The sequence below is a fragment of the Eublepharis macularius genome, chromosome 2 (assembly GCF_028583425.1).
Source record: "Eublepharis macularius isolate TG4126 chromosome 2, MPM_Emac_v1.0, whole genome shotgun sequence".
NCBI lineage: Eukaryota > Metazoa > Chordata > Lepidosauria > Squamata > Eublepharidae > Eublepharis > Eublepharis macularius.
Genome location: NC_072791.1, coordinates 180,004,515 through 180,030,383, shown reverse-complemented (window position 1 = coordinate 180,030,383; position 25,869 = coordinate 180,004,515). Strand labels below are relative to the sequence as shown.

The window sequence follows — 25,869 nt, the reverse complement described above, 5'->3', positions numbered from 1 at the left end:
GGTCATAGTTGTCTATTCTGACAGGCAGCTACAGGGTCTCAAATAGGTCTTCCACATTCTCTACTAGCTGATACCTTTAAATGGAGATGCCAGGGACAGAACCTGAGACCTGCATGCAAAGCAGATGCTTTGCTCTTAGAGTTGCCAGCTCCAAGTTGGGAAATTCCTGGAGATCTTGGGGGGGGGGGTGAAACCTGGAGAAACCTGGAAAAAGTGGGGTTTGGGGAGGGAAAGGACTTTGGCATGGCATAATTCCATAGAGTCCACTCCCCAAAGTAGCCACTTTCTCCAGGGGAACTGATCTCTGTGGCCTGCAGACCAGTTGTAATTCCGGGAGATCTCCAGCCACAACCTTGAGGCTGGCAACCCTATTTGCTCTACTACTAAGCAAGAGCTCATATCCACAGAGTACCCTATTGTACTCTTTATATATGGTAGCTAACCTGGCTGTATTTGGATTACAATCTGCAGCCAGCATGATAGGAGAGATCTCAGTGATTAGGGATTTTTAAAAATATGATTTCATGATACTTCAAAGAACCAGTATTTTAAAGATGCTTTGAGCTAAAGGTGGGGAAGCATTTTTAAAAGACATAAATAAAAATTATGAGATAAAAGTGATAGGCTATTTCTATATTCTAATGTGAAGTACAAATACAGGATGGGGGATACACTTCTGGGTAGTAGTGTATGTGAAAGAGATCTTGGAGTAAGAGTGGACTGTAAACTAAATATGAGCAATCAGTGTGATGCGGTGGCAAAAAAGGCAAACTCAGTCTTGGGTTGTATCAAAAGGGCCATTGCATCAAAATCGCAGGAGGTCATAGTCCCTCTCTATACTGCCTTGGTCAGGCTGCACCCACCTGGAGTACTGTGTGCAGTTCTGGAGGCCTCACTTCAAAAAGGATATGGACAAAATTGAGAGGGTGCAGAAGAGAGCAACGAGAATGATCAGGGGTCTGGAGACTGAGCCCTATGAGGAATGGCTGAGCGCTTTGGGAATGTTTAGTTTGGAGAAGAGGAGATTGAGGGCGGGACATGACTGCTCTCTTTAAATATTTGAAAGGCTGTCATTTGGAGGAGGGCAAGGAGCAGTTCCAGTTGGCAGCAGAGGATAGGACTCGAAGCAACGGGCTTAAATTACATGCAGAAAGGTACTGGCTGGATATTAGGAAAAACTTTTTCACGGTCAGAGTAGTTCAAAGGTGGAATCAGCTGCCTAGGGAGGTGGTGAGCTCCTCTTCACTGGCAGTTTTCAAGAAGAGGCTGGATGAATATTTGTCAGAGATGCTTTAGGCTCATCCTGCATTGGGCAGGGGGTTGAACTAGAAGGTCTGTATAGCCCCTTCCAACTCTGTGATTCTATATTCTGTCTCCAGAATCTCTCATTCATTTCAGAGGGCGTATTCCAGTGAAAGCAACAAATCACAATCCCTAACTTTCACTTAATTGAAAGAAAAGGAACAAAAAAGAATAGGATAATCTGGATTTGTTTACCCTTCAAGATGCTTCACCTTGATTTCTGTATATAAAGAAGTTGAATTGGTGGTTGTGTTGAGACCCACAATCAATATTACTTCACAGAATAATTTATTCCACTGCATTTTGGAGACTTATTCTTGTACAAAATCGGACGGGGATGTCAATTTTTGGTAAATGTGAGATATTTACCTGAATGTCTTAGATCTCATAGTGCCAGGTTCCATTAGAGCTGTCCAGGGGCATCTAAGCCCTAGATACTGTCTTTAATACAACTGGCAAGGTCAAGCCTCTGTGCCTTTCTTGCTCTAAATACCACAGGACGGGTTGTTCATGTTGCCCCTGTAGTCATCTCAAGGAAGAAAGGCAGGGATAATTCTCCCAGGCCCAAAATGCCCCTGGGTTCACATGGTTCTTTCAGGGCCTCTAAAACAGCTGTGACTTATATGAAACTTATCATTCATGTATGCCAGATCCTAGAGACCTGGGCTGAATCCACAATTACCGGCACATCGCTAAGCAGGTGGAGTGAGAGCGTCTTTCTGGCGCATTTTATGACATCATCGCGTCATGATGCCACTCTCGTGGTGCAATGATGTCATAAAACGCACCAGAAAGACGCTCTCACTCCGCCTGCTTAGCGCTGTGCTGGTAAGTGTGGATTCAGCCCTGGTTCAAAGCCCAGAAGGAACCTGCTGTAGAATTCCTTATTCCTCTTTCCCCTTAGTTCTGTGGCAGATTTCATATGGCCAAATTTTAAAATCTGTCAAACACTTCTGGGGATCTCTTTGTAGGATTCTGCAACAACAATACATAGGATCGCAAGTGGTCAGGAGGTTTAGACTCAACCATGTGATAAATCAAAATACTTAGAATGAGAAAATGCCATGCTCGTATAGACAGGTATTCTGACCCAGCAAGGGTGACTCATACCTGGAAGGTTTCTATGACTGGACCACCTTTCTGGATGCCATCCATATCTCCTGTTACAGATAATGAGTAGAGTAGAGTGAACATTTCTGAACAGGGTTGCCACTTACCTAGTTTTGGCAGGGAACCTCCCATTGACGCTCCCTGTCCCCTGCCCTCATTCAATGGAATGTGGTGGATGAGGGAAAGACAATTGATGCTGGGACATCATTTCCTGTTTTGGAACAGGATTTACATACAAAAGAAGGTAAAAACCATAGAGATTTGGAAATTCCTAGAACACCGTGATGTCACTTCCGGCTTCAGAACTGGAAGCAAAATTATAACATCCTAGGAATGTTCATATCTCTATGGTTTTTACTGCCCTGACCTGAATGGCCCAGGCTAGCCAGATCTTAGAAGCTAAATAGGGTCAGTATTGGTTAGTCCTTTTATGGAAGACCCCCAAGAAGGCCAGGGTCCACTATGTAGAGGCAGGTGATGGCAAACCACCTCTGTTAGTTTCTTGCTTTGAAAACCCAGCAGCTCTGGAGAAGCAGGGGGAGGGGGGAAGATGAATTCTGGAAAATGGCACAGGACAGAGTTACAAATGAAAACAAAGTAATGGTATCAGATGCCGATCAGGAATAACACTTGTTTTTGCAGGCTAACAACTAGATATGTATCTCACACAGCCCAATTTTATGGCTGTTTACTCAGAAGTAAGTCTCAGGAAATGCAATGGGACTTAATCCCACGCATAGAAGCATAAATCTTGATTCTGTAAACAAGTCTGTGTTTGCAGCTGTCTAAAAAAGTTTAATCTGGAAATAAGGGGAAGGGAAGGGAGTGAGTTGCTTTAGCCATTTGCAGTTTGTAAATAAGAATGTTATTATAGTTATGCTAAATATCTATTCCTTCTATAGCAGTAAAAGGAGGATTATTGGAATAATTTTTATTTCATTCTTGTGTGTTGCTGGAATTTAACTGTGCATTGAACTATTTTTGTTTCATATTTTTGCATCCTTTTTTAAAAAAAAGATTGCTTTATTCACAGTACTTAATCATCAAGAATTAATGAATTAATAACTTTGTGGTTTAAAACTGTATCTATCATTTTAGTAAATCACATCATTTCCTTACTAAAAATAAGATTGCTATGTTATTAAATTCATACTACAATGAACGTACACTGACTTCATTACATTATTCAATTAATGGTTGAATTCTTCCATCCTCCAAAGTAAATAATACTTGAAAGAAAATTCAGTAAACAAATATTTTAATGAAATTACATGTGAATATTTTCTTCCTTTGCTGCTTTCAAAAACTAGCAGGGTGAATGGTTTTTGAAAACATTGCATTAGCCGCATCAGAAACAAATCAGACTGCCTCAACAGAATGCTTTTGCTAAAGAACTTTGTTCCTGATCCGGAGGCTTACAAAGGAACAGTTCTGTGTTATTATACATGATGGTAGTGGGGGAATGCAGCCATCAATGCAATAATGTGGACTCTAATGTTTGGTGGCAAAATCTGGATAGTGAATGAAATTCATAATCTGAAGCCATCTATATACTATGTTTCTGTCCCTTAAAAAAATGACCTGGATTGAAAAGACTTACACCCATACCCAAGCACTTCCGGGCATTTCCTGGCGCTTTCCCTGAATTCCTGCTCATATTGCACTCTTTTCAGTGCATCCAAAGCCATTCCATGAAGTCCCCAGTTTCCACAAGCAGTTATACTGCACCACAGAGGGCTGCTGTTTGGAGGGAGACTCTCTGGACCCCTCTTTGTTTATACTGATACTTATATAACAGCATGATGCTGACCTGGGAAAGACAGTCCTTGCTCCAACTTGGCTCTTTGATGATGTGACATTGCCAAATCTAACTTTACCAGGGTCCCCAACTTTTTTACAGCCTGCAATCACCTTTGGAATTCTAATACAGGGTAGTTGGTGCAACCACAAAATGGTTGCTACAGCAGGCAAAACCAAACAGAAAATGGCTGCTGCAGGAGGTGGAGCCATCCACTACATGCCAGGGAGTAAGGTCATGCATAAGTCTGCTAATAACTCTTCAGCATTTTAGATAAAAGCTCTGTTTAATAGGATGCTTTTTAAAAATTAACATATTGTTTAAAATGTTTTCTTTACTATACACAGCTTACCTTCAGTCAAGCAGCAAAGATCTTTGTGCTGTGGTGGCAGAGGCTGCCAAAACAACTTTTGAAAAATCTGCACAACCAATCAGATCTTTAATGGCTAATTCAAAGCCCTGCTAGGCCAAAGCCCCACCTGGTCCTGCCTACTTTCTAAAAACACTTGGCAGGTGCCAGGAAAAGTATCTATCTGTATCATGGAGTTCACAGGTGCATTGGAGATCCCTGAACTATACAGTGTTGTGATGTCATCACCGTGGCTCCCAGCTGGCTGACATCTCTCTTCCCTGAAAGATGACCCAGTCTGAAAAAACAATGGCACCAAAGTAGCTACTGATAGAGGCACGTGATAGCAATGGGGAGAGAACAAGGTACAGAAAGTTTCAGGAACATTATGGTCCCTTGAAATGCTACTTTTGCATGCAACACTGAAAAACAAGAATTATCAATGCAACTCAGACTTTTGCCACAAAAGTATACTAATCTCAAACTCTGAATGAAAATCACACTGGCAGGTAAACTGTGTTCAGCGTTGTGGTTACTGTAGGCTCTGGTATATTTTAGGAACGATCTTTAGTCTGATTAAGGAGTGAATGAAGAGAGTTTATTCAGGAACTGCAACTTTGACAAAAAGGAGAGAAACAGAATAGATACTAACTACCTCAGTAAACAGGGAGGGGGGACTTCCGGGAAGAAGCAGGAAGTAGCCTAAGAATACCAATCGGGAAACATGCAGGAAGGACAGAAGAAAGGAGTAAAGAAGGATCCCCACTCTGCCATCTATCTAACGGTCAGACCCCCTGCCCCTTGCAAGTATTCTGTCTTCTGCCTTATCTGTGCACAAGACATTGTATTTCCAACAGTTACAAGTTGTGCAGATGTGTTGCAGAACCTAAAGAGTCTACGAATCTTGAAGACCAAGACTGGCAATCAGTAATGATGAACACTGGGAACTACAGCTTATTATTTATTAATTTAGAACATTTATATTCTGTTTTTCCAGGGATCTGCTCAAGGTGGCTTACAGCTAAAACAATACAGTAAAACAATAATACTGCACAGCCGTTAAAAACAAGCCTGAGTATAAGCACAAGCCATTAAACATAAAAGACAGTCCTCAAGCTCCAGCAGGCCATGCAAACAATTTTGAAAGATCAGACCATAGTTAAATGCCTAGGTAAAAAGAAATGTTTTGGCCTGGCACCGAGAAGAGAGTAGGGCAGGTGCCAGATAAGCCTCAAGGAGCAGGGCATTCCATAGGTCAGTTGCCACCAATGAAAAGCCCTATCTCTGCATCATCACACCTCACCTCTGAAGGCAAGGGCATAGAAAGGAGAGCTTGTGCGGAGGATTTTAACTGGTATGGGAGGAGGTGTTGCATCATAATCAATGGCAATGTTCGCTGGGGAATATATTGTGGCTCTTGCACAGGATTTGAATTAAGGAGGTACTACTGTAACAGGTTCTACGCCATTTCTAATACACACACACACATTTCCTTTTTCAAAATTCAAACTACGCTCCATTAAATCATTGTAGCACCTAAGCCAATTCATATAAATCACCAACACACACACCACATGGTTTCCTTTTTCTTCTCTTTTTTCCTCCAGCATACCACTAAAGGAAAAGGGCAAAGTGCCCTCTGGCTCAGTACCAATGGCACAAATGCCAATAACAAAACAAAAAGGATGCTCATCACCTGATAGATCTGAATTTATTTATTGCTTGTGACTCCTGTCAAACAAAGCACCTTTTGCGTCTCCCATCAAACCAATAAGGCATGGCAGGTTTGATCAAGCCTTGGGATGCCATCACAATAGAGTTCTGTCAAACCTGTCCCTGCTTAGCCCACAGTGTCAGAATTTTATGGATTTCTTTGGGGTTTTCTGGAGTCCAGAGAAGAAGAGGCTCAAACTCTGCAGTAGCTGGCATTGAAGGGAAACAAGCCATGATTACTTGTGCAATGTAACTGTCACATCTCTGAAGGCTACAATCAATGATCTCTCCTTGAGGCACATTTTTGTTTTTAAAAAAGGTATGGTGAATTGTGCTTTGAAATACAGAAACTGCACGAACCGTGTTAGAGAGAGTCATAAGGAATACTCAAGAACAATATAGAAAGTATCACATTTAGACAGAGATAAAAATCACTTTGCTAACTTCCAGTGTTTTTCTCTTTGGTAACACCCTATATTAAGGTGCCATTTATAACTACTTTATTATTATTTATGATATGCAAGCCACTTTATAGCAAACGGGATAGCAACTTAAATTCATGTATTAAAGATGCAACCACAGGGTTTAATACAATTTACGTCTTATAATATCCTTTGTAACAGATTCTCATCGCATCATCTGTTAAGCATTTATTACTAATGCATTTTATAACATACTTTATAATACATTATTTGAGGAAGTAGTTGCATTTAGAGATCATTTCATAAATAAGAATAAAGCATTTATAACTGGCACCTTAATTTAGAGCGTTACCTCCACTTTATGGGAGAGCCACTCACCATCCGTCTCACTTTGCAATTATTCTCAAAAAGCACCTCTTAATAAAAGATATGCTGAGTTCTATTTTCCCTCCTCTCTCATCTGATTAAAAGTTTATTGAGTCATTTTCTTACATCTGCTCTCAGATGTCTGAGGCTTAGCAGCTCTGATTTTTTTTGATGATGCCAAACTTTTTATTCAATAATGTTTCTGAAAAGATGAGACATGAGAAAGATAACTGCTTACCAGATTGGCCACAGCTGGCTGTTTGGAATCTTTGTAAAATTCTATTTTCCGACCAGTAAGAACAATCCAAGAAACAGTCCAGTTTTTCCTTTGAAGAAAGAGCAACATAAAAATGAATGAACCAATTAAATAAACACTTTTTTTCTTTTATGGAAGATAAACTTGCATTGGTAGGCCATGGTTCCAAATTATTCTCAACTTGTACAAGTATAAACACACATTTCTCCAACATTCTACAAAACATGGCAATAAGCAAGAGGTAAAAGGAGAAAAAATCAGGAAGAATATGGACTTGTGAACAAAGGGGAATGCTGCAAGCTGATGGGTAAGAGACGGCCATGATCCACTGGCCAATGGTTTTCTTCAAGAAGGATAAGTGACTTTAAAAAATGTAAGTATCAGAAAATTCAGGTAAGGAAATTATCCATATACAGAATAACTTTAAGTGGATCTCTGCTAATGGTAATATAAATAACACTGCATGTGTGTAGCCTAGTGGATTTGATTTTTTTTTATTAATTTGCTTATTAACATATTTGTATACTGCATTTTCCCCCTCATAAGGGGCTCAAGGTATGATATATGTTGCAACATGGAGATACAGACTTCTGTAACTTTCCCTAGGAAATGACTATAATCTGATCCAATGATTATATGAGAACCAGTATGGTATAGTGGTTAAGAGTGTTGGACTCTAATCTGGGAGACTCAGGTACAAACCCCACTCTACCATGAAGCTTGCTGGGTGACCTTGGACCAATCATTCTCTCTCAGCCTAATCCACCTTTCATGGTTGATGTGAGGAGAAAAGGGTGAAGAGAACGATGTAAGCCACTTTGGGTCTCCACTGGGGAGAAAGGCAGGATAAAATGAAGTAAATAAAAATATATATATTTCTCAGGATTCAATGTAGGACAAAGGATAGGAAGAAGACAGATATTGAATTGCAATGTGTAATCCGCCTTGAGTCTCAGTGGGAAAGGTGGACTATAAATAGCATTACCAAACAAATAAATAAATAGGAGGAAATTGAGGGAAACATTTGTATCTATATAAAATACAGGAAAGAATAGGAAGAAGAGTTACAGAACTACAGAAACTAAAACAGATATTAAAATACATTTTTATAGTGGCAGGTATTTTTATGTGTACGCACAAATAAATGTGAATATGGAAAATCCATGCGCCAAAGCTGTACAGCTAAAAAATAAGCCTTGACTAGCTGCATCTCTCTTTTAAGACTTCATTCAATAGTAAACCCAAATATACTTCTGCATACCATGTGAAATGATCCTGAGTTTCACTTGCCTCCTAAACTCTTTTTTTCTAGAAATAAGATATAATTCAAATATTCAATAATTTATGTGGTACAGTACTCTTGTGCAGCTCTATTGCCTCATGTTTAAATGATGGGAAGTTGGCTTGTGTCAAACTATGTCCCCCACACAAATCCATGCCACAGGTAGGGTTCTCAGGTGCCCGCCGATGGTGGGCAAACTCACAGGGGCTTGCCACCTTGCCCGCCGACCTGTCAGTGGCTGGTGGAGGTGGCAAGCTCCCGGAGGTTGCCTGCCACTGGCAGGCAAATCAGAAATGCGTGCCATGTGTACGCTCCCAACAGGCCCTGGCAACATCACTTCTGGAAGTGACGTCATGCCAGCTGCAGGAGAGTTCGTGTGCTTTGTTTGGGGCCGATTTGGGCCCCAAACAGGCAAAATTGGCCCCACACTGAGCATGGGAGTGCTCCCGTGGCCAGTGTGATGTCATTTCCAGAATTTACATCATCATGCAGGCACCGGAGCGTAAGAAGACCTCACTGCTAGCACAAGGTAAGTGCCAGATCCCCCCCTCCTACTGGGAGAGTATAGGGACCTGGCAACTCTAGTCACAGGCTGCATGTGACAATCCATCAAATTACAATTCTTCAAATTACAAATGCTTGGGCCTGGAATTCTGAATGGATGCTTGATAGGTTGGCTTGCTGGTAATCATAATCACGCTATCTAATAATAAACTGGCTAGCTCATGTGCGGAATTCTCTCAGAATTTCAACTGATCTCCAGACTAGAGTTCAGTTCCCCATGGAAAATGGCTGCTTTGGATGGTAGAATCTATGACATTATACCACATTGAAGTCCCACTCAGACCCCGTTCTCCCCAGGCTCCACTCCCAAAACTCCATGAATTTCCCAACCCAGAGGTCACTCACAACCCTAATACATGGAAAGGCAGTGTTGCAAATATGACCTATTAGAAAGACAATCAATCATAAATATACAACTATAGTATAAGGAATTTGGGACTAGAAGATATCTACTATAAATCCAGACATTTTATTTCCTGTTCATCATTTAAGCATGCTTATGAAAGGCATAATTTGTAGAAATTATATTGCAGAAGCCACTTCTTATAGGGGAAGACAGATATAGGATCCAGAAAAATACTAGGAATACATAAGGCCCAACTCATTTATTACTACTGTAATAATATTTTACCCAAGGGAGGTTACAATGGAGTCTGTATCTTTGATCTGGGCCTAGGCCCCAGCTGAAGGCAATCTTCAACCCCTCACCCCCAAAGATGCAGGAAGAGATCACTTCTCTACGTTGTTTTCAGGTACTGGACTCTTGGGACAGCATTTAACAGAGGTTTGCACAGAAGGCACGAGCCTCTTGGCTCAAGCCAAAGGGCGAGAGCAGAAGGGCTGTTCGTTTGTGGCTCTTAACCTGGGGCATGCAGCTGAGGCACAGATATCGTCTGTTCCAAGTGGAGGATGCTAGAAGAGAGGAAGAGTCCCTCCATTGACTTTCCTGATCACCGGGAGCAGCTGGCATGGGAAAATTACCTGTTGGACAATGCTTACATCAAACAGTATCTAATACTTAGCTTTCCTAGGGTGCATTTCTGAGCTTTCTCTCCCCAGCCCATGATGTTTGGTGGATGTACTGTTCCAGAGCAGATGGAGCTGGTCGATATGGGTGTGGGATCTATAAAAGGTGGCCAATACCAGGTAAATTTGCTCACAGTTTATCTAACCTCTTTAGCATTGAGTTAACAATGCAAGGGCCACTACCTCTCCCACTGCTACTCTAATACTATGCAATACCAGATCTGTTTGGAATAAAACTGCATGCCTTATTGGGATGTTGCAGGAAGGGGAAATCAATACAGCTTGCATAATGAAATCATGGTTAGAGGAAAATGATGTGGTGTGTCTGACCCAACTAACTCCAACTGGCTATGCTATAGCCTACACCAACCATGCTTTGGCAGCCTAGGAGGAAGGGTTGTTATTATCCTTTTTGAATCCTTTAACTTTCACAGAGTCCCAGTGCAAGCTAGCAGGCACTGACTGTATGCTCCCTTTATTGAGAACCAGAGACAGATTAGATGTTCTACTTATTTACTGTCCACCCAGCTCTGAATTGGCAAAAATGATCTCAGATGTAGTGTTGGAGACACCTAGACTGATTGTTCTGGGGGACTTCAGCATCCACGCTGAATTCTCCACATCAGGGACCTAGTGACAAGCTCCAGATATGAAAGAGGTCACACCTTGAACTTAGTATTATGCACTGAGGCTTTGAAGGAGGGCCTTGCTTTGGAATTGGAGATACAGGCTGAACCATAGTCTGACCCTTATCTATGGAAGGAAACAATCAATATGGCTTTGACACCCCCTAAACAAGGAGGACCCGTTAGAATGCTTCATCCACAAAGGTTCATGGACCCTTCTAAATTCCAAAATGCCCCAGGGTATCTTAGGATTTCAAACACATGCTCTATCGAAGGTAGGAGCATGGAATGTGAAGCTTCTTGAAGCCATTGACAACATTGCCCCTCGCTGACTTCTTCCTCCCTTGTCACAGAAACCTAACCTATGGTTTACCATGGAGCTGGGTGACCTAAAAATGACTAGAAGACATCTAGAAAGATGCTAGTGAAAAACTTGTGTTGAAACTGCAAGAGTGTGCGATAAAGCCCATTGGAAGACCCATGAAGTAGAGATGAAAGTAGCAAAGAAACACATTGCATCAGCCAGCTCACAACCATCCCAGTTATTCAAGTTATCTCGTCATCTCCTAACTTGTAAAACTGAATCTTTACTATTAGTTGTGATCCTTTGCAAAGTTTTTTGCTGAGAATAGCAGAAAATAGCATGAATATTCTCAGATCTGGATGTCAGCTGCAATATAGGTGAGGTTGAAGAAATACCCATTACACCATCTTGTTCACATTTGGACACTTTTGGACACTTTAAACCAGTTACAACAATGGATATTGATAGGATCCTGACATCTGTGAAAGCCACAATCTGTACACTGGACCCTTGTCCATCTCAGTTGCTTTAAAATCATGTAAAGACCACATAAATAAGCCCTTGAGGTCTATTGTAAATTAGTCACTAACTCAAGGCACCTTCCCCCAATTTCTCAAACAAGTGGATATCCACCCACTACTTAAAAAAAATCTCTAGAAAAAAATGATGTAGCCAATTATCTCCCCATCTCCAAGCTGCTGTTTCTGGGAAAAGTGATTGAGAACAGTTGTATCCCCCATGTTGTTCAACCTCTATGTAAAGCCTTTGGGAGAACTCATTCACAGCTATGGAACTGGATGCCATCGATATGCAGATGACACCCAACTCTATATCTCACTATCCAAATCACCATGAGATGCAGTCAAGATCTTAGGTTGCTGTTTGACGGCTGTGGTCAAATGGCTGAAAGCGAACAAATTGAAAGTGAACCCAGACAAGACTGAAGTGATGCTGGTTGGAAAGGCAGAGATCTTGAAGGATACCGTGATTTCCACTTTCGATCAAGTTCATCTGACCCTTGCAGACTCAGTTAAGAGCCTAGTGGCTAATATTGGGTCCAGTACTACTGCTAGAAAAGCACATTGAGGCAGCTGCAAAAATGCTTTCCACAAACCCAGCCTAGCCTGGAAGATGGCCCCCTACTTTGACACAGCCAATCTAGCCATTTGGATCCATGCCATGGTGACATCGAGACTACTGCAGTGCTCTGTCTATTGGTCTCCCCTCTAACTTGAAAACTCTAGTTGGTACAGAACACTGCAGTTCAGCTATTACTGGGAACTAGGAGAACCATGAGTGTTACTTCTACTGTCACTCCATCGGTTTCCTATCAGTTACCAAGCTCAAATCAAGGTTTTGGATATCATCTAGAAAGCTCTCCAAGGCCTTGTTCCATCATATCTAAGGAAAGCTCCCACTCTCCTAGCCTTCTGTAAACAATGCAAATCTGAAGTGTGCAAAAGGGTTTTTTGCTTAGATGGGAGGGTTGTAGTGTAAGGAAGTTGTCTCAAGAGATGCATCAGTAAAGGGATAGGGAACCCATCAGTAAAAGGATAAGGAGGGACCACAGACTTTTCTACTATTGCTGTAAACAATGAGGGACAATAGACTTCACTACTGCTGCTATAAGTATGATCCTATTGGGTAGTTCCTATGTTGTTTAATATGGAATTTGCTTATGCTGTTTCAACATTGTTATATCTTTAAATCTTTCATGGTTTCTTTTTCTTTAAATTTTACAAATTGCATGTATATATCCTTTATATGTATATTGAAATGTCTTAATATTGATTGTACTAACTCACACAATGTAATCCATCTTGAGTCTCAGTGTGGGCTCTAAATGATGTAAATTACATGCACACACACACACACATGTACATACACACACATGATGGAGGCAATGAGGATGGAGTGGTGGAGGAGAGAAGAGAGATGAGGCAGATTTCTGAGGCAACTGCCCTCTGGACCAATGGCTGTCCAAACCCTGCACTCTGGCTTCTCCTTTTAGTTGTTTAAATCCTTTCAGATGCCTACAATCAGTAAAATGGGGAGACATAAACTTTATCTAACTAGTTGGTAGCATGTAAGCTTTGTGTTCCCTAAAGGGTTCTTATTTGTGACCCTACATTATGGTATTTTATAGTGAGGTAAATATAATCTCCTTCCATCAGCTATTTTAACTTGACAGACAAGATGTGCAGAGGGAACTGAACCACAAACATTTATTTACAGAATATAAGGTATAACACAGTAAAGATTTAGTGTGGAATAATCAGTATGAAATGTACAACTGGCTCTCCACTGTACTCGCCAGAGGTTATACATTTTCCCCCATGAGCTAACACACTGAGTTGAGCCTTAGTTAAACAAATGCAAACTCTGTGGGCAGAATGGATTCCTTTTTCTCCAGACAGGGTCCCTCAATATTTAAGGCCCAATGTAACCTTTTAACCAAAGTTTACATGTTTATCCTCAGGTTTCAGACTGCTCTTTTATAGAGATTCAGGCCATAGACTCACAAAAAGCTCGAATTGACCTGTCTTCACAGGCCTTGTCACTCATTTCACTAAAAATGAGTTTCCTTCTCTATCCTGACCCCAAATCATAACTAAAAGCCAAAATAAAAAGCCTAACTAAGCTTATGCTGTTAGTCACAGCCACCAAAATCCTGATAATGTGCTCCAAGGAGGGTATGGTAACTCAACTGCCCTATGATCTAGTCACTGATCCTGTGATGAGTAGCAAAATCAAGAGGACCCCAAAGAAGCTCCATTTTGATATATTACTAACCAAGGCAATATGAAACAGGATCATGGTTACCAAAACGGGAGGGGTTTGTGTGTCTGAAACAACCTCAAGTATGAAAAGAAAAATTAGTAGATTGCAAGAAGAAAGCTGAAGGTTACTAGAGGTGACAGAACAATGTTGAATGATGCAGTTTTGCTTTTATTTTATGGATCAAGATGGGTAGCCATTTTAGTCTGTCTGCAGCAGTAGAAAAGAGCAAGAATCCAGTAGCACCTACAATACTAAGAAAATTTGGGGTAGGGTATGAGCTTTCATGAGCCACAGCTCACTTCTTCAGATACATCTGTGTATCTGAAGAAGTGAGCTGCGGCTCATGAAAGCTCATACCCTACTACACATTTTGTTGTTATTATAGGTGTTACTGGATTTTTGCTCTTTATTTTATTAATAGTCTTCTAAAAATGCCCCGAGACAGAATTACCTTCAAATATCCAGATCTAACCACTGGCTAGATTTCCAAAAGTGCCATCATTCTGCTGATTTCACTGATGGTGTGGGATCTTCCGAATGAACCAAGGGAGAGCACACTTATTTTATTTTATTCTTTGCTGCTACAGCAAACAGCAAAACTGAAACATGTACAAGTCAATCCTGGTAAAAGTGTTTCTGGGCATACTAACAGAACTCAATATAGTTAGGTAAATCATGTGGCTTGCAGTGGCTTTCAAATGGATGTATTCTGCATTCTACATTCAAATTTCTATTTGTATTCATGATTTTAACTGCAGAATGTATCTTTCTTTCCTCTGGTTGTGTAAACAAGCAGACATGCAAAAAGACTTTTTTAAAACAAATGTTTGAAGAAGAAAATCATTGCAAGGAGGAAGGTATTCAATATATGAATCCATATAGAAGGTTCTAGAGTATTTTAAAATATAAATACAGTTGGGATTTCTGTCCCTTGGGGAAAATCAGTTCAGTAATAGCTAACTCAACTTTGGCCACATGGGCTAATTTGCAAAGAACATTTAATCATCAATATCTGAGAGAAAGAATAAGAAGCAGATTAAATACATTTCAAGAAATCCGCCCATTCTGGGCTTTCCCTATTATTCCTAAAAAGAGAGCAACAATACAGTGATAAAATAAATAAATAAAAATTGGAAAGCTGCATCAAAGAGATGCAAAGAGATGCATAAACTGTACCAATAAGATTTATAATATCCACAAGTGACACTTTCAATACATATTTTAAAATGCTGGACTACAGAGCTACATAAAATGTGGCATCAGATGTGTGGCTGTTTTGCAAACCGAAGGCAAAAGAATATAGCAATCAGGCTGTGACCATTGCATTTGCATTCTGGCAAATGGACACCTGATGGCAGCACACTATAAGACCAACTCAGTTTGCATTGCTGTACGTCCCTCAAAGTAGCAGGTATTTGAAGTCTGAAAAGGCAATTCCAAGTTTATCCAAGCAATAAAGACACCTCAGTTTTTCTATTATAATAATATGAGCAAGAAATAGCAGTTGAAGGACTTCTTTTCCTGTTATGGGCACGGACAGGTGTTAACAGATTCCAGAGTCTCATTTTTGGCCTAAACGTGTATGTGTGCAACAAAAGCATAACAACAAAGGCAGATTTTGGTCAGATGATGCAGACGTACTGTAATGTAACACAACCTTTCATAATAGTTATTCTACACTGATTCTGCCACCTCCCAGGCCAGCCTTCCTTGCTCCAGCTGGGTGCTCTGGGTTCCCTGCCCTTCAATCTTTATTTTATGCCTGGTAGCTCTAGCTGACAGGGATAGCGACAATCTCGAAGTCTGTAAGGGATGAATTAATTAAAATCTACTATATGAGCAAGACATTTGTCTTTAAACAAACAGAATTAAACTCAAAATTAACAGACTTGCATATAAAGGACATAAATTGAAAATAAACTGTAAATGCAGCTATAATCTATCATATTGGTATTGTCATATCTTTGTTTAAACCCTTCATCAAGTACCTTTTTAGGCAACATCTAGTCAGTGATGACCTTTGGCTTCTTTTTTGCTTACTTTCCCTCTCCCAACCCTCTTCAATACCCAAATGTCAACCCTCAAGTGTCAAAATCAAACTGTCGTTTGAACCTCTGTACTGGAACGTTCATGTGTTCCAGTCTGTCCACTAGCAAGCTTTTTTGAGGATAACAGTTTCACAACCTGTAAACCTGTAATATTTTATACAATGTATGATTTCATCACATTTGTTTCATTTCTTCATCACATAGAATGGAACATAGGAGTGGATCTATACGTGTCTCAGTTAGTTGGCACAATTTGTCATTCATGCCACCAAGCATTTCAGATATTACAAAACAGAGTAGAGTCCTTCACAACCAGGTTCCTCCTTCTGTCAACCCAGATCATCATGAATCACACAGATTGCTTACTAGAAAAATGTTGCCTACGGCACTGTAAGCAAAGGAGTCCATTCACCTTTGGATATGGTCTCCCTCCCTCTTTGTTATGTACAAACATCCTTACCAGAAGAAAACCTAAACAAAAAATGGTGGTGGTACCAATACTGCGACCTATCTTGTGTCAAAACCCCACTGAAGACCAATGACCAGGGGAAATCAATTTAAAATGTGCCTGTTGTCATGAAAATTGTATCCCACATCAAAGAATTTGTGACAGAAACTAGAAGTTCTCTTTAGGTAGAAAGAGAGGTGGAACACTCCTGTGAGAAGATTGTTCCTCCTCCAACACTGAATTCTTGAATTAGCACTACTAACAGGAACCAAAGATATATGAATTCACCAATAGAATGATGGGTCTTGAGTTGTCTCAAGATTCTGCTAATCCATCCCTCAATATCCTCGGATGCACTTTCCATACTCAGAAATTACTAATTAGGTAAGTGGGGTGGAGGGTGGGGGTGGGAGTTTAAGGGTGGAGGTAGGCCTTCCCCTCCCCCATCACTTCAGTATGCTCCAAATCTTTACAGAGCATACTGAAGCGACTTAGAAACCTGAATCCGAAGCGGCATGTCGCTTCAGATTTCGGGTTTTTCTGAAGCTTTTTCCAAGTTCACTTCAGTAAATGGATTTCACTTCGCCTTTTCTTTAAACATGCTGCACACACCCAAGTTTCACAACGTTAAAAACTATTGATCTCCTAATTTAAGACGAATGAGATCTAATATAAGAGTTAAGAAAGGTTTTTTAGTGAGTCAGGTAATGTTTCCAATGGAGTTACTTTAAAAAAAAGTAGCAGGTTATCTGTAATTTTCTTTTAAGAAATTCTTACCATAATGAAGTCCTAACTGTCTCACATGAGAAACAAACTATGATTAGGTTGGCTGTATATTCCTAATCCTTAAATAGAAGATTAACTACTTGGCATTTCTCCTTCCATTTTCTATGAAGTCAAAGTGTCAGCTACCTTAGTTTCTTGCCTCCATCTGCAATTTTAGCCTTTTGAAGATATCCTTCTTTGATTACCTGCAATAAAGAACAAACATGTGTTTTGCTTATACTACCAGGTTTACTTTCAAATCAACATAGGTACTGCCAAGCTGAGTATACATAACTGTTTACAAATATATTCAAAACAGCTGTCAACTCTTAGATATCTCATGGCTGCAAGTTCCAACAGTTGTTTTGAAGTATCAGTCCGGGTCCAAACTTTGATGAATTAATTCCTAGAAAATGGAAATGTTGCATGAAAAAATGATAATGAAGTGCTCGACACCAGATGCCTGAAAAGAAGGATAGGAAAAAATAGTGCTGCCCAGAAACCCTTCCACATGCTCTTACTATTAGTTGCAGCTGGAACAGGGTTGTGTTATCCTGTACAGGCATGTAGAATTTCTTATAATGCTGAGAAAAGCGATCATTCAAATAAAAGAAAAACCTAGCCTCCCCTGACTTTACAGTGATCAACTGTGTAATAAACTTGCAACAACTACCATATTTGTTTGAAAGGAAAATGACCCTAACTGCAAGACAACCTCCTTACAAATGCTAATCCACACAAACAGTTTACTATTGGACATAATTTGTGTGCAAATGTAAGATTACCCCCCCTTTTTTGATGGTACACCTGTGAAAAAAAACCCAGTCTTGCATTTGTAGAAATCCTGTATAACATTTCCCTTAGTTCTCTGAATTCCATTCAGAAGCTGCATACTAACTAGATAGACACAGTATTTGTTACAGCTCCCTTTGTTAGTCAAGATAACTATCAAATCTAACAGGAAGTACCGACGGAAGGGTGTGGGGCTGCCAGCCTCCAAGTGGTGTTACCGAACAAGAGAGTATCACGAGACAATGCAGATAACCAAGAAAATTCATGAAAACTAACTAGCACCACCGATAAAGGGTATAAGACAATAAATATACAACACGTTTACAGCAATGTCATTAAATGTAATTTGTCAGATGTTAACCTTTGCAAATAGACATGCAACCAACAAAACCTCGGCAGCATCAATTATTGATACAATTCATTAGTCAGTACAAGGAGGATACATTTAAAGTGCTACATGCTAAAGCCTATATTCATACAGGTTAGAAATCCCTGCTAACACAATTCATTCCCAAACAATGGGTATTCACTTAAAGTGCAAGGTGAAAAAAGCAAAACATTTGAAACATATTTGATGTATCAAGCAGCTGAGTATAATTAAAATTCCAAACTGAGTTTACTTTGTATTTTAAGCAGGAACAACAGTTCAGTAAGATAGACTAGACCCAGCCCAATCTTGCACTTCCTATTTCCTTCCAGACTACATCTCCCAGCAAGTAGTGCTTCCAATGCTGTTATTTATAGCCACTAAGAACACTGTTATAGAATCCTCCACAATTGCCTGGTATGATCTTGAGCATTATATCATTAAGTTATGACCACTGCCTAAACAAAGATAATAGAACTAATGTGCCATTGGTTGGACTAAGAACTTGTTCAGTTCAACTTAGAATTCAAGCCTATAGTGATGGCTGTCATTCACCAGAAACTCAATAAATTAAGAGACTTTGCTGATAGCCCAGAGTTGAAAAACCAAAGGTTATCAACCATTTGGCAGGTTGATGTTTGGCTGGTGGCTAAGTTCAGCTCCACAATTGGGACTCCAAGTCATGTAACCTGGCTTAGAAAATTAGGAGTTTTACTAAATACTGCTGTACAACATTATAGAAAGCTATCTATAGTAATAAAATGTGAAGAAGTTTAAAAGACAGGTTTTAAATTGAAATAACAGTCAATAAAAGATGTATAAAATATTGCTTGCATACCAAAAAGCTGAACAGAAGCATAAAAACACGTGTAACTGTATGGGTGCTATCTTCCATCCATATTTTCATAGATACGATTTTGGAATATAATAAGCAACCTCATATGCTGCATTGAGAATCGTTCGTGAAGTATGGTTCAAAATTTGGAGCCCTTGTATCATTGCATAAGGACTGATGCATGAATTCTCATATTCTGCTCAATTCCCTGGGGCCATGTTTCACCGCTGAGTACAGAAGGCAGAACATGTATGGCCAAAATGACTATTCCTCAGAATCAGGCTGTTGCTCCATCTAGCAGTTGCAAGGATATGCTCACATAAATCACTCAGCTTTCTCCATCCCATGGCACCAAGGTTATAGCAAACATCTGGCCTTTTCCTCTGCTCACTCTGTACCTTACATATGCACACTGTTCTTGCCAGGATTATGTACAAGGAAGTTATTTCCCCCTGGCTAAAATCAGAGTTGGATGAGGCTTCTGTTTACCATCCAAGCTTCAGATTGTTTCTCTGAACCAGATCCCAGTTTGGTCACTTTTTCTAGTCTGAACAGTTTGTTCCAATCATAATGGGTAACAACCAGACTGGAATTGTGGAATGGGGGACTTTCCTTGCTGAGAATATCCCCTAGACCAACGTTTCCCTGGAAAGCACCCTTCCACCACTCAGGTACCTCTCGAGAGCATCTAGACTGACCTACTGAGAAGGTGCCTTTCCAGTTCAGTCCTAGCAAAATAACCAAGTAGAAACCCTGGAAAATACCTTATAGCAAACTATGTGGCATCCAGGCAATCTGGCATGTAGGAAAGAGATTCAGAGAAATATCCCAGAGAAATGTATTAAGGAAGCAAAAAAAAAAGTCCTTATAGAAAGAAGGTTTATTATTGGGGGGGGGGGGTTGTGGTGGATTCAAAAGGGGTAGGGAAGGGGACAAAATACAAAACACAGGGAAGAGCATACTATCACACTGCACACAATCTCTCAAATAAAAGCAATAATGTTGCTCTACGTCCTCTAAGTACACTTTACCTAGGTTGTAGCAGTCTCTTCAGCATTCTTCCCACTCTGCCCCCTATGCCATTTCTCCTTTTCAGCATGTCTTGGAGACTGAAAATATAACAACATCGACTGGACCACAGAGAGCATTACGTATTGCACAGGTGTTCATCTGTTAATAGGGTTGCTAACTCCCCACCTGGCAACTCTTCCAGAATTACAGCTGATCTTCTGAGTATGCCCATCAGTTCTCCTGGAGAAAATGGTTGCTTTGTAGGGTGGACTCTGTGGCATTATAGCCTGCTGAGGTCCCTCCTCTCCTCAAACCCTATCCTCCCTCCACTCCCAAAATCTCTAGGAATTGTACAACTTGCAGCTGGCAACCATGTCTGTTAAAGTCCCCTTCCAGAAAAATCGAAGTTTTTTTCCTCTCTTCTTCCACAATAGTTGACATGAGGTACTGAACGTGAAGGTGCTTACAAATGTTTTTTTTTTCTGACTCAGTAAATATACATCTTCTTTTTTTAATTGCTGCCTTTCCTGAACCTTTCCAGCTATGTTCTTTTTATTATCTTGGCTCATATTTCAAACTATTTCATACTACTTAAATATACTATTTATCTACCTAAAGGACTGTGAAATCTGCTTTTGCATATGTATATATATGCAAACACACATTGCACAGTCATTTAAGACTCTTTCTGATGTTACAATCACATACACAAGGAGCCCAGAAGCTGCATGCAGCAGGAACGTATGCTATCTTTAATCCTCCAGATATACGTGGTCACTATGTTGTATGAGAGGGGCAACATATGTATTTACCACCAGTATATAACCTCAATATGCTTGAAAGTGATTCCTGAAAAATCCAGTGGTCAGTTCATATGCTGCCTAGCACTTGAAACTGGCCATATAGATATTGATGCTACCTAAAATCCTCCTGATACATGTTGTCACCATGTTGTATGACTAGAGCAACATATGTATTTACACCAGTAGAAAACCTCAATATGCTTGAAAATCATTCACATTCTAAATGTGCATGGTTCTTTATGCAGCATAAGAGGCCAAGTCCTTGCCCAGTCTAATATTTGACATAAGGAAGAAAAAAGGAGGGATGGAGGAGGGTGCAAAACACAGTAAAACAGGCTTACTTTCAGTAGGGAATGGGAGCCAAGGGCAAAGGCATCACAGAACAGAGAATCTGGGACAAAGCTGAAAGAAGGCCTCACACAGAAACCACAATCAAATAATCAAGGATCCAAATTGCACCAGTAGTCTTATTATCATGGTCAATTATCTTGTAAAGGATCTATGTCCATATTTAAACTAGTCACCTTTATTCTACTTCTAGCCATTTCCCCAGACTAGAATTTGACCCCAGAAATTCTTCTGTATCAGTACAATCCCAAGAACACTTTCTTGGGAGTCTTGGACTGGGAAACCCACATTAAATTCCCCATGGAAGCTTACTGTGTGACCTTTGGGCCAGTCACACATTCTTACAGGGATGTTGTGAGGATGGAAGAATGGAGAAAAATGATGTAAGTTGCTTTGAGTTCCCATTGGGGAGAAAGGTGAAACAAAAAATAAAAATAATAATTCTATGCACTAAAACAGTGACTTCGATCATATTCCACTAACAGATCTAAAAACTATTTCATCAATTATTGCAAACACCGCCCCCCCCCCGCCCAAGATGAAATGAAATCAAATAGGATATAGCTAGGTATACAATTCATTTATTTAAAACATACCTCATTTTTCTCTCCCAAGAGCCACCTAGCTAACATCCTAAAAACAAAGCCCATGCACTAGTGTGGTAATTGGATTGGAAGGCCACATGCCTTAAAATTGCACACTTGTTATTATAATAATATTATTTGCAAAGACATATCAAAATAAACAATCAAATAGTATATGAAAACTGAATCCATTTTGCTACTCTGCACCACAATTTTTCTGTATCCCATACTAGCTGGATGCCCGTGCTTCGCTACAGTATTTAACTACTTTAAGTCCAATTATAATACTTACAGGTATGTAACATTTGGGGGGGGGGGTTGAGTTGGTTTTGTAGTATAATAGCATAGTACTCGAGCTTCACAAACGTATTTGAATAAAGCTAAGTGTGTTGATGCCTACTAATGAAGTGAAATCTGAAATGTAACAGTTATTTAAGAGATTTTTAAAAGGAAAAGATTGTAGTGAAATAAAGTGAAAAAATATGCACAATCAGTTTTTTTCTACTGAAGGACCTCTTTGTAGACCACATTGGTGGTTTTCCCCTCAGGTACCAGGATCACCAGGTTGCTGGGTGAGCTCACTCTGGAGCAAGCCATGTAGAACTGCCCATGTGAGAAGCAATCCTCCCTCAAGTCAATTCCTGCCACCTTCAGTGTCTGCCCCTGGGACTTGTTGATTGTCATAGCAAAGCAGGCCTTGAGGGGGAACTGCAGTCTCTTAAATTCAAAGGGGTTCTCTGGTGGTATGCGTGGTATGAACCCCAACCCCCCCTCCCCGAGCACTGCCGGTGAACAATGTGGCCTCGATGACATTCCTGTGGAGGGCTTTCACTCACAGTCTGGTGCCATTGCAGAGTTTGAGTTGATTGAGGTTCCAGAGCAGCATCACTGGGGCCCCCACTTTGAGGATAAGCTTGTGGTCTGGGAAGCTAGGAGGGTTGAGTGCGTTGAGGAACTCCACAGGGTAGTAGACCACGTCATCCATTTGCCCCACTGAGTCCCCAGATCTGTACTCCATTTCTGCCCCTTTGAGATAGTTGTGTTTCATTAATAATGAGAGCCTTGTCATTCCTGGGGGGTCAGAATGGCACGCTTGCACAGCCAGTCCATGGACTTCTCCATTATAGTGACGATATCAGGGTATATTGTGGCTGTTAGGTCTGCTAGGGTCATCACTACTGTGCCCAGATCTGCAGGTATGGTCACCTTTCCCTTGAACTCAGGATATTCTCTGTTCCCTATTTTTAGTAGGAGTTCAGAGAATTCCCTAGCAGACACTTCGTCTCTCAAGAGGACCCTCATGTTCTTTCTTAGTGAGAGTTTCCTGATGAGGAGCCACAGATATGATGCCTTGACACACACAATAACCTCGTCAGCTCGAGTTCCCCTTGGGACTACTGGCAGAGTCTGCCAGAAGTCTCCAGCCAGCAGCCCAGTGACTCCCCCCATCACTCTCTTGTAGCCCCTGACATCTTTGAGGGTTATGCTCAGTGCCTTAAAACACCCCTTCCTCCTTTTAGCATGGTGTATCCTGCACGATGTCTGCCAGGAGGCTTCTTGGGGGCAGTAAGAGATGATGGCTGCAAGAGGTGTGAGGTGGAGTTGGACTGAGGGAGGGGTGGTGTGGTGGGCCCTTCAGCAGGTTCATGTGAGAGGTTCACATTGAAATGACCCCTAGAAAGGTCATGCACCATCTCCCCATGAACATTTAAAAACTCAGTTGCCATACTGACTTTTATAGTTCAATTCAATTCAGCAACCTTTATTGGCATTACATCCATGTTAACAAAAACACTCGACCCAACCAGAACTCAGTCTACAGATACACAACTACTGACTTTTATATAAAATCCCTATTCAGGAGTCTTGTACTGTCTTTCTTCTACTGTCTGCAGTTTCTTGACCCGATTTTTACCTCAGAACACAGAGCTCCACAACTGAACCATCAGAGAGAGGGCGGGGAGGGGGGGCAAGCAGGCAGGCATCACAGTAGGGTTGCCAGGTCCAAGTTGGGAAATTCCTAGAGATTTTGCGAGTGGAGCCCAGATAGAGTGGGGTTTGGAGAGGGGAGGGGCCTCAGAATGGTATAATACCATAGATTCCACTCTCCAAAACAGCCACTTCCTCCAGGAGAACTTATCTCTCTCACCTGGAGATCAGTTGTAATTCTAGGAGATCTCCAGCCACCACCTGGAGGTTGGCAACTCTATACCACAGGGAGATTGGCACCCCTAGTGAACTTTTAGGGGAAGACCGTGAGGTGCTTTTTACCTCAGGATACATTCACTGACTCCCTTAGCAACTGTTTAGAATGTTGGCCCCATATGCAAATGACCCTGAAAGCTAGCCCAGTCAGGGAAGAGTGGCTGAGTCGGCAGCTGGCAGGAGAGGAGAAGCCTGCCAGCCACACAAGGAAGCTGTATCCCTATGGGAAAACACATTTGACCCCTTTTGACCCACTTAGGGGCCAAATTTCTTAAAATCCCTTCTTAGTGAGCCTCTACATCACAAAAGGAACGTTCTCCCCAAATTTCAGGTTTCTAGGTCCAGGGGTTTTGGCTGGGCGTTGATGAGTCAGTCAGGACACTTGTCTTTATATATATAGAAGATGGAAACAATTTCCCAATAAACAACTTAACTTCTGCTGACACACTTCAAAGATATATATGACTGCTGCTTTCAGTTTTCCCTCAAAACCAATATAAATTATAAAGTCACTACAGAAACGTAAGGTTTGGCAGCCAGCAACTCAGCTCCGAAAGCATGTTCAGTCTCATTTGGCTACATGACCAACCTGCCTTCTGGCCACTAGGTGGCAACAAACATGACAGATTCAGAATCAATTCTCCACAGAGAATTCTGTGTAAGAGACCACCTACTGTAGTTACATGAAACCTTCTTGGCATGGTCTCAGTGAAAGCACCTTACCTGAAAACCCCATTCGTTTTAAAATTCCAGTCATAAGAACACTTCTCTCATAGTAAGCCTCACTTAATAAAATAAGATTTATGTCTGAGTAGACTTGCTTAGGACTGTTCTCTGAGCATCTCTCATTAGCTAAACAGTGCTCTTCCCTATTTAGCTTCTGTCTTAAATATTTCATCCCCTTTTATCTTGATTTTAAAGTTTCCCATATGTATAAGAAGCCATAATTCAAGCAACAAAGGAAACACAAAGTCCAATTTATTCCTTTATTCCAACCTTTGTAATTATTTTTTCCTCCTCGTTGAGTAGCAAATACTTCAAAAAACAAGTTCTCACCTGGCATTTTTCCTAACTGTATTTATTTTACTAACTGTAGCTACTCATTTTGGGAAAAGCAATGTCATTCTGTAATAAATATCTATTAGTATTGCTGAAATGTCATCCTTAATTCTCTTGACTTAATGGGTAATTGAAATTGTATATCATTCGCTACAATGGCTTGTAGCTTCCACAATTATTATTTTCATTGTTTAACCAACCTTTTCCCAGATCTTTAGTTCTTTATTTTACCCTATTAATATATTAAGGCATCTGCAGCCATAAGTACTTACCCTTCAAAAATCATGCATTATGTTTTGATTAACGAAATCTAAAATAAAGAGCTAAATCAATAAATCATAAATTCTGTAATACAATTGCTTACCGTTTGCTCCAGTGGGCTAATGATCTCAGTGACTGTTAAATTATGTTGGGAATGATTCCTTCTATGACGGGATATCTGAAAATACATTCATTTCAAAATCAGAATCTGCTTGTATTCAAATCAAACAATGTTGAACATGGAAGGACAGATTGAAAATAACTTTACACAGCGCATACAGTTTGCACTGCATTAAGTGCTGAAAATGTGCATGCTAATGACATTGAAACACAGCAGTTAATTAGCTCTTAATGTTTATACAATACTTTAGAATATTCAATGCAATTTGCATGTATTAGCTCATATGTAGTTCTTACAACAGCTCTGTAAGGTTGGTCAGTGTA

At 40.5% G+C, this 25,869-nt stretch overlaps 1 protein-coding gene across 2 annotated transcripts in view; it reads right to left on the bottom strand.

Annotated features, from left to right (window-relative positions):
* ARHGAP15 (Rho GTPase activating protein 15) overlaps positions 1-25,869 on the bottom strand; it is a 634,574-nt gene that overhangs the window by 551,583 nt on the left and 57,122 nt on the right. For both annotated transcript variants that reach the window (XM_054972327.1, XM_054972328.1), the window contains exons 4-6: positions 25,529-25,603; positions 17,308-17,366; positions 7,299-7,386 (exon numbers count right to left, since the gene is read on the bottom strand). In XM_054972327.1, coding sequence (XP_054828302.1) covers positions 7,299-7,386; positions 17,308-17,366; positions 25,529-25,603 — 222 coding nt within the window. The remainder of the gene's footprint in view (positions 1-7,298; positions 7,387-17,307; positions 17,367-25,528; positions 25,604-25,869) is intronic.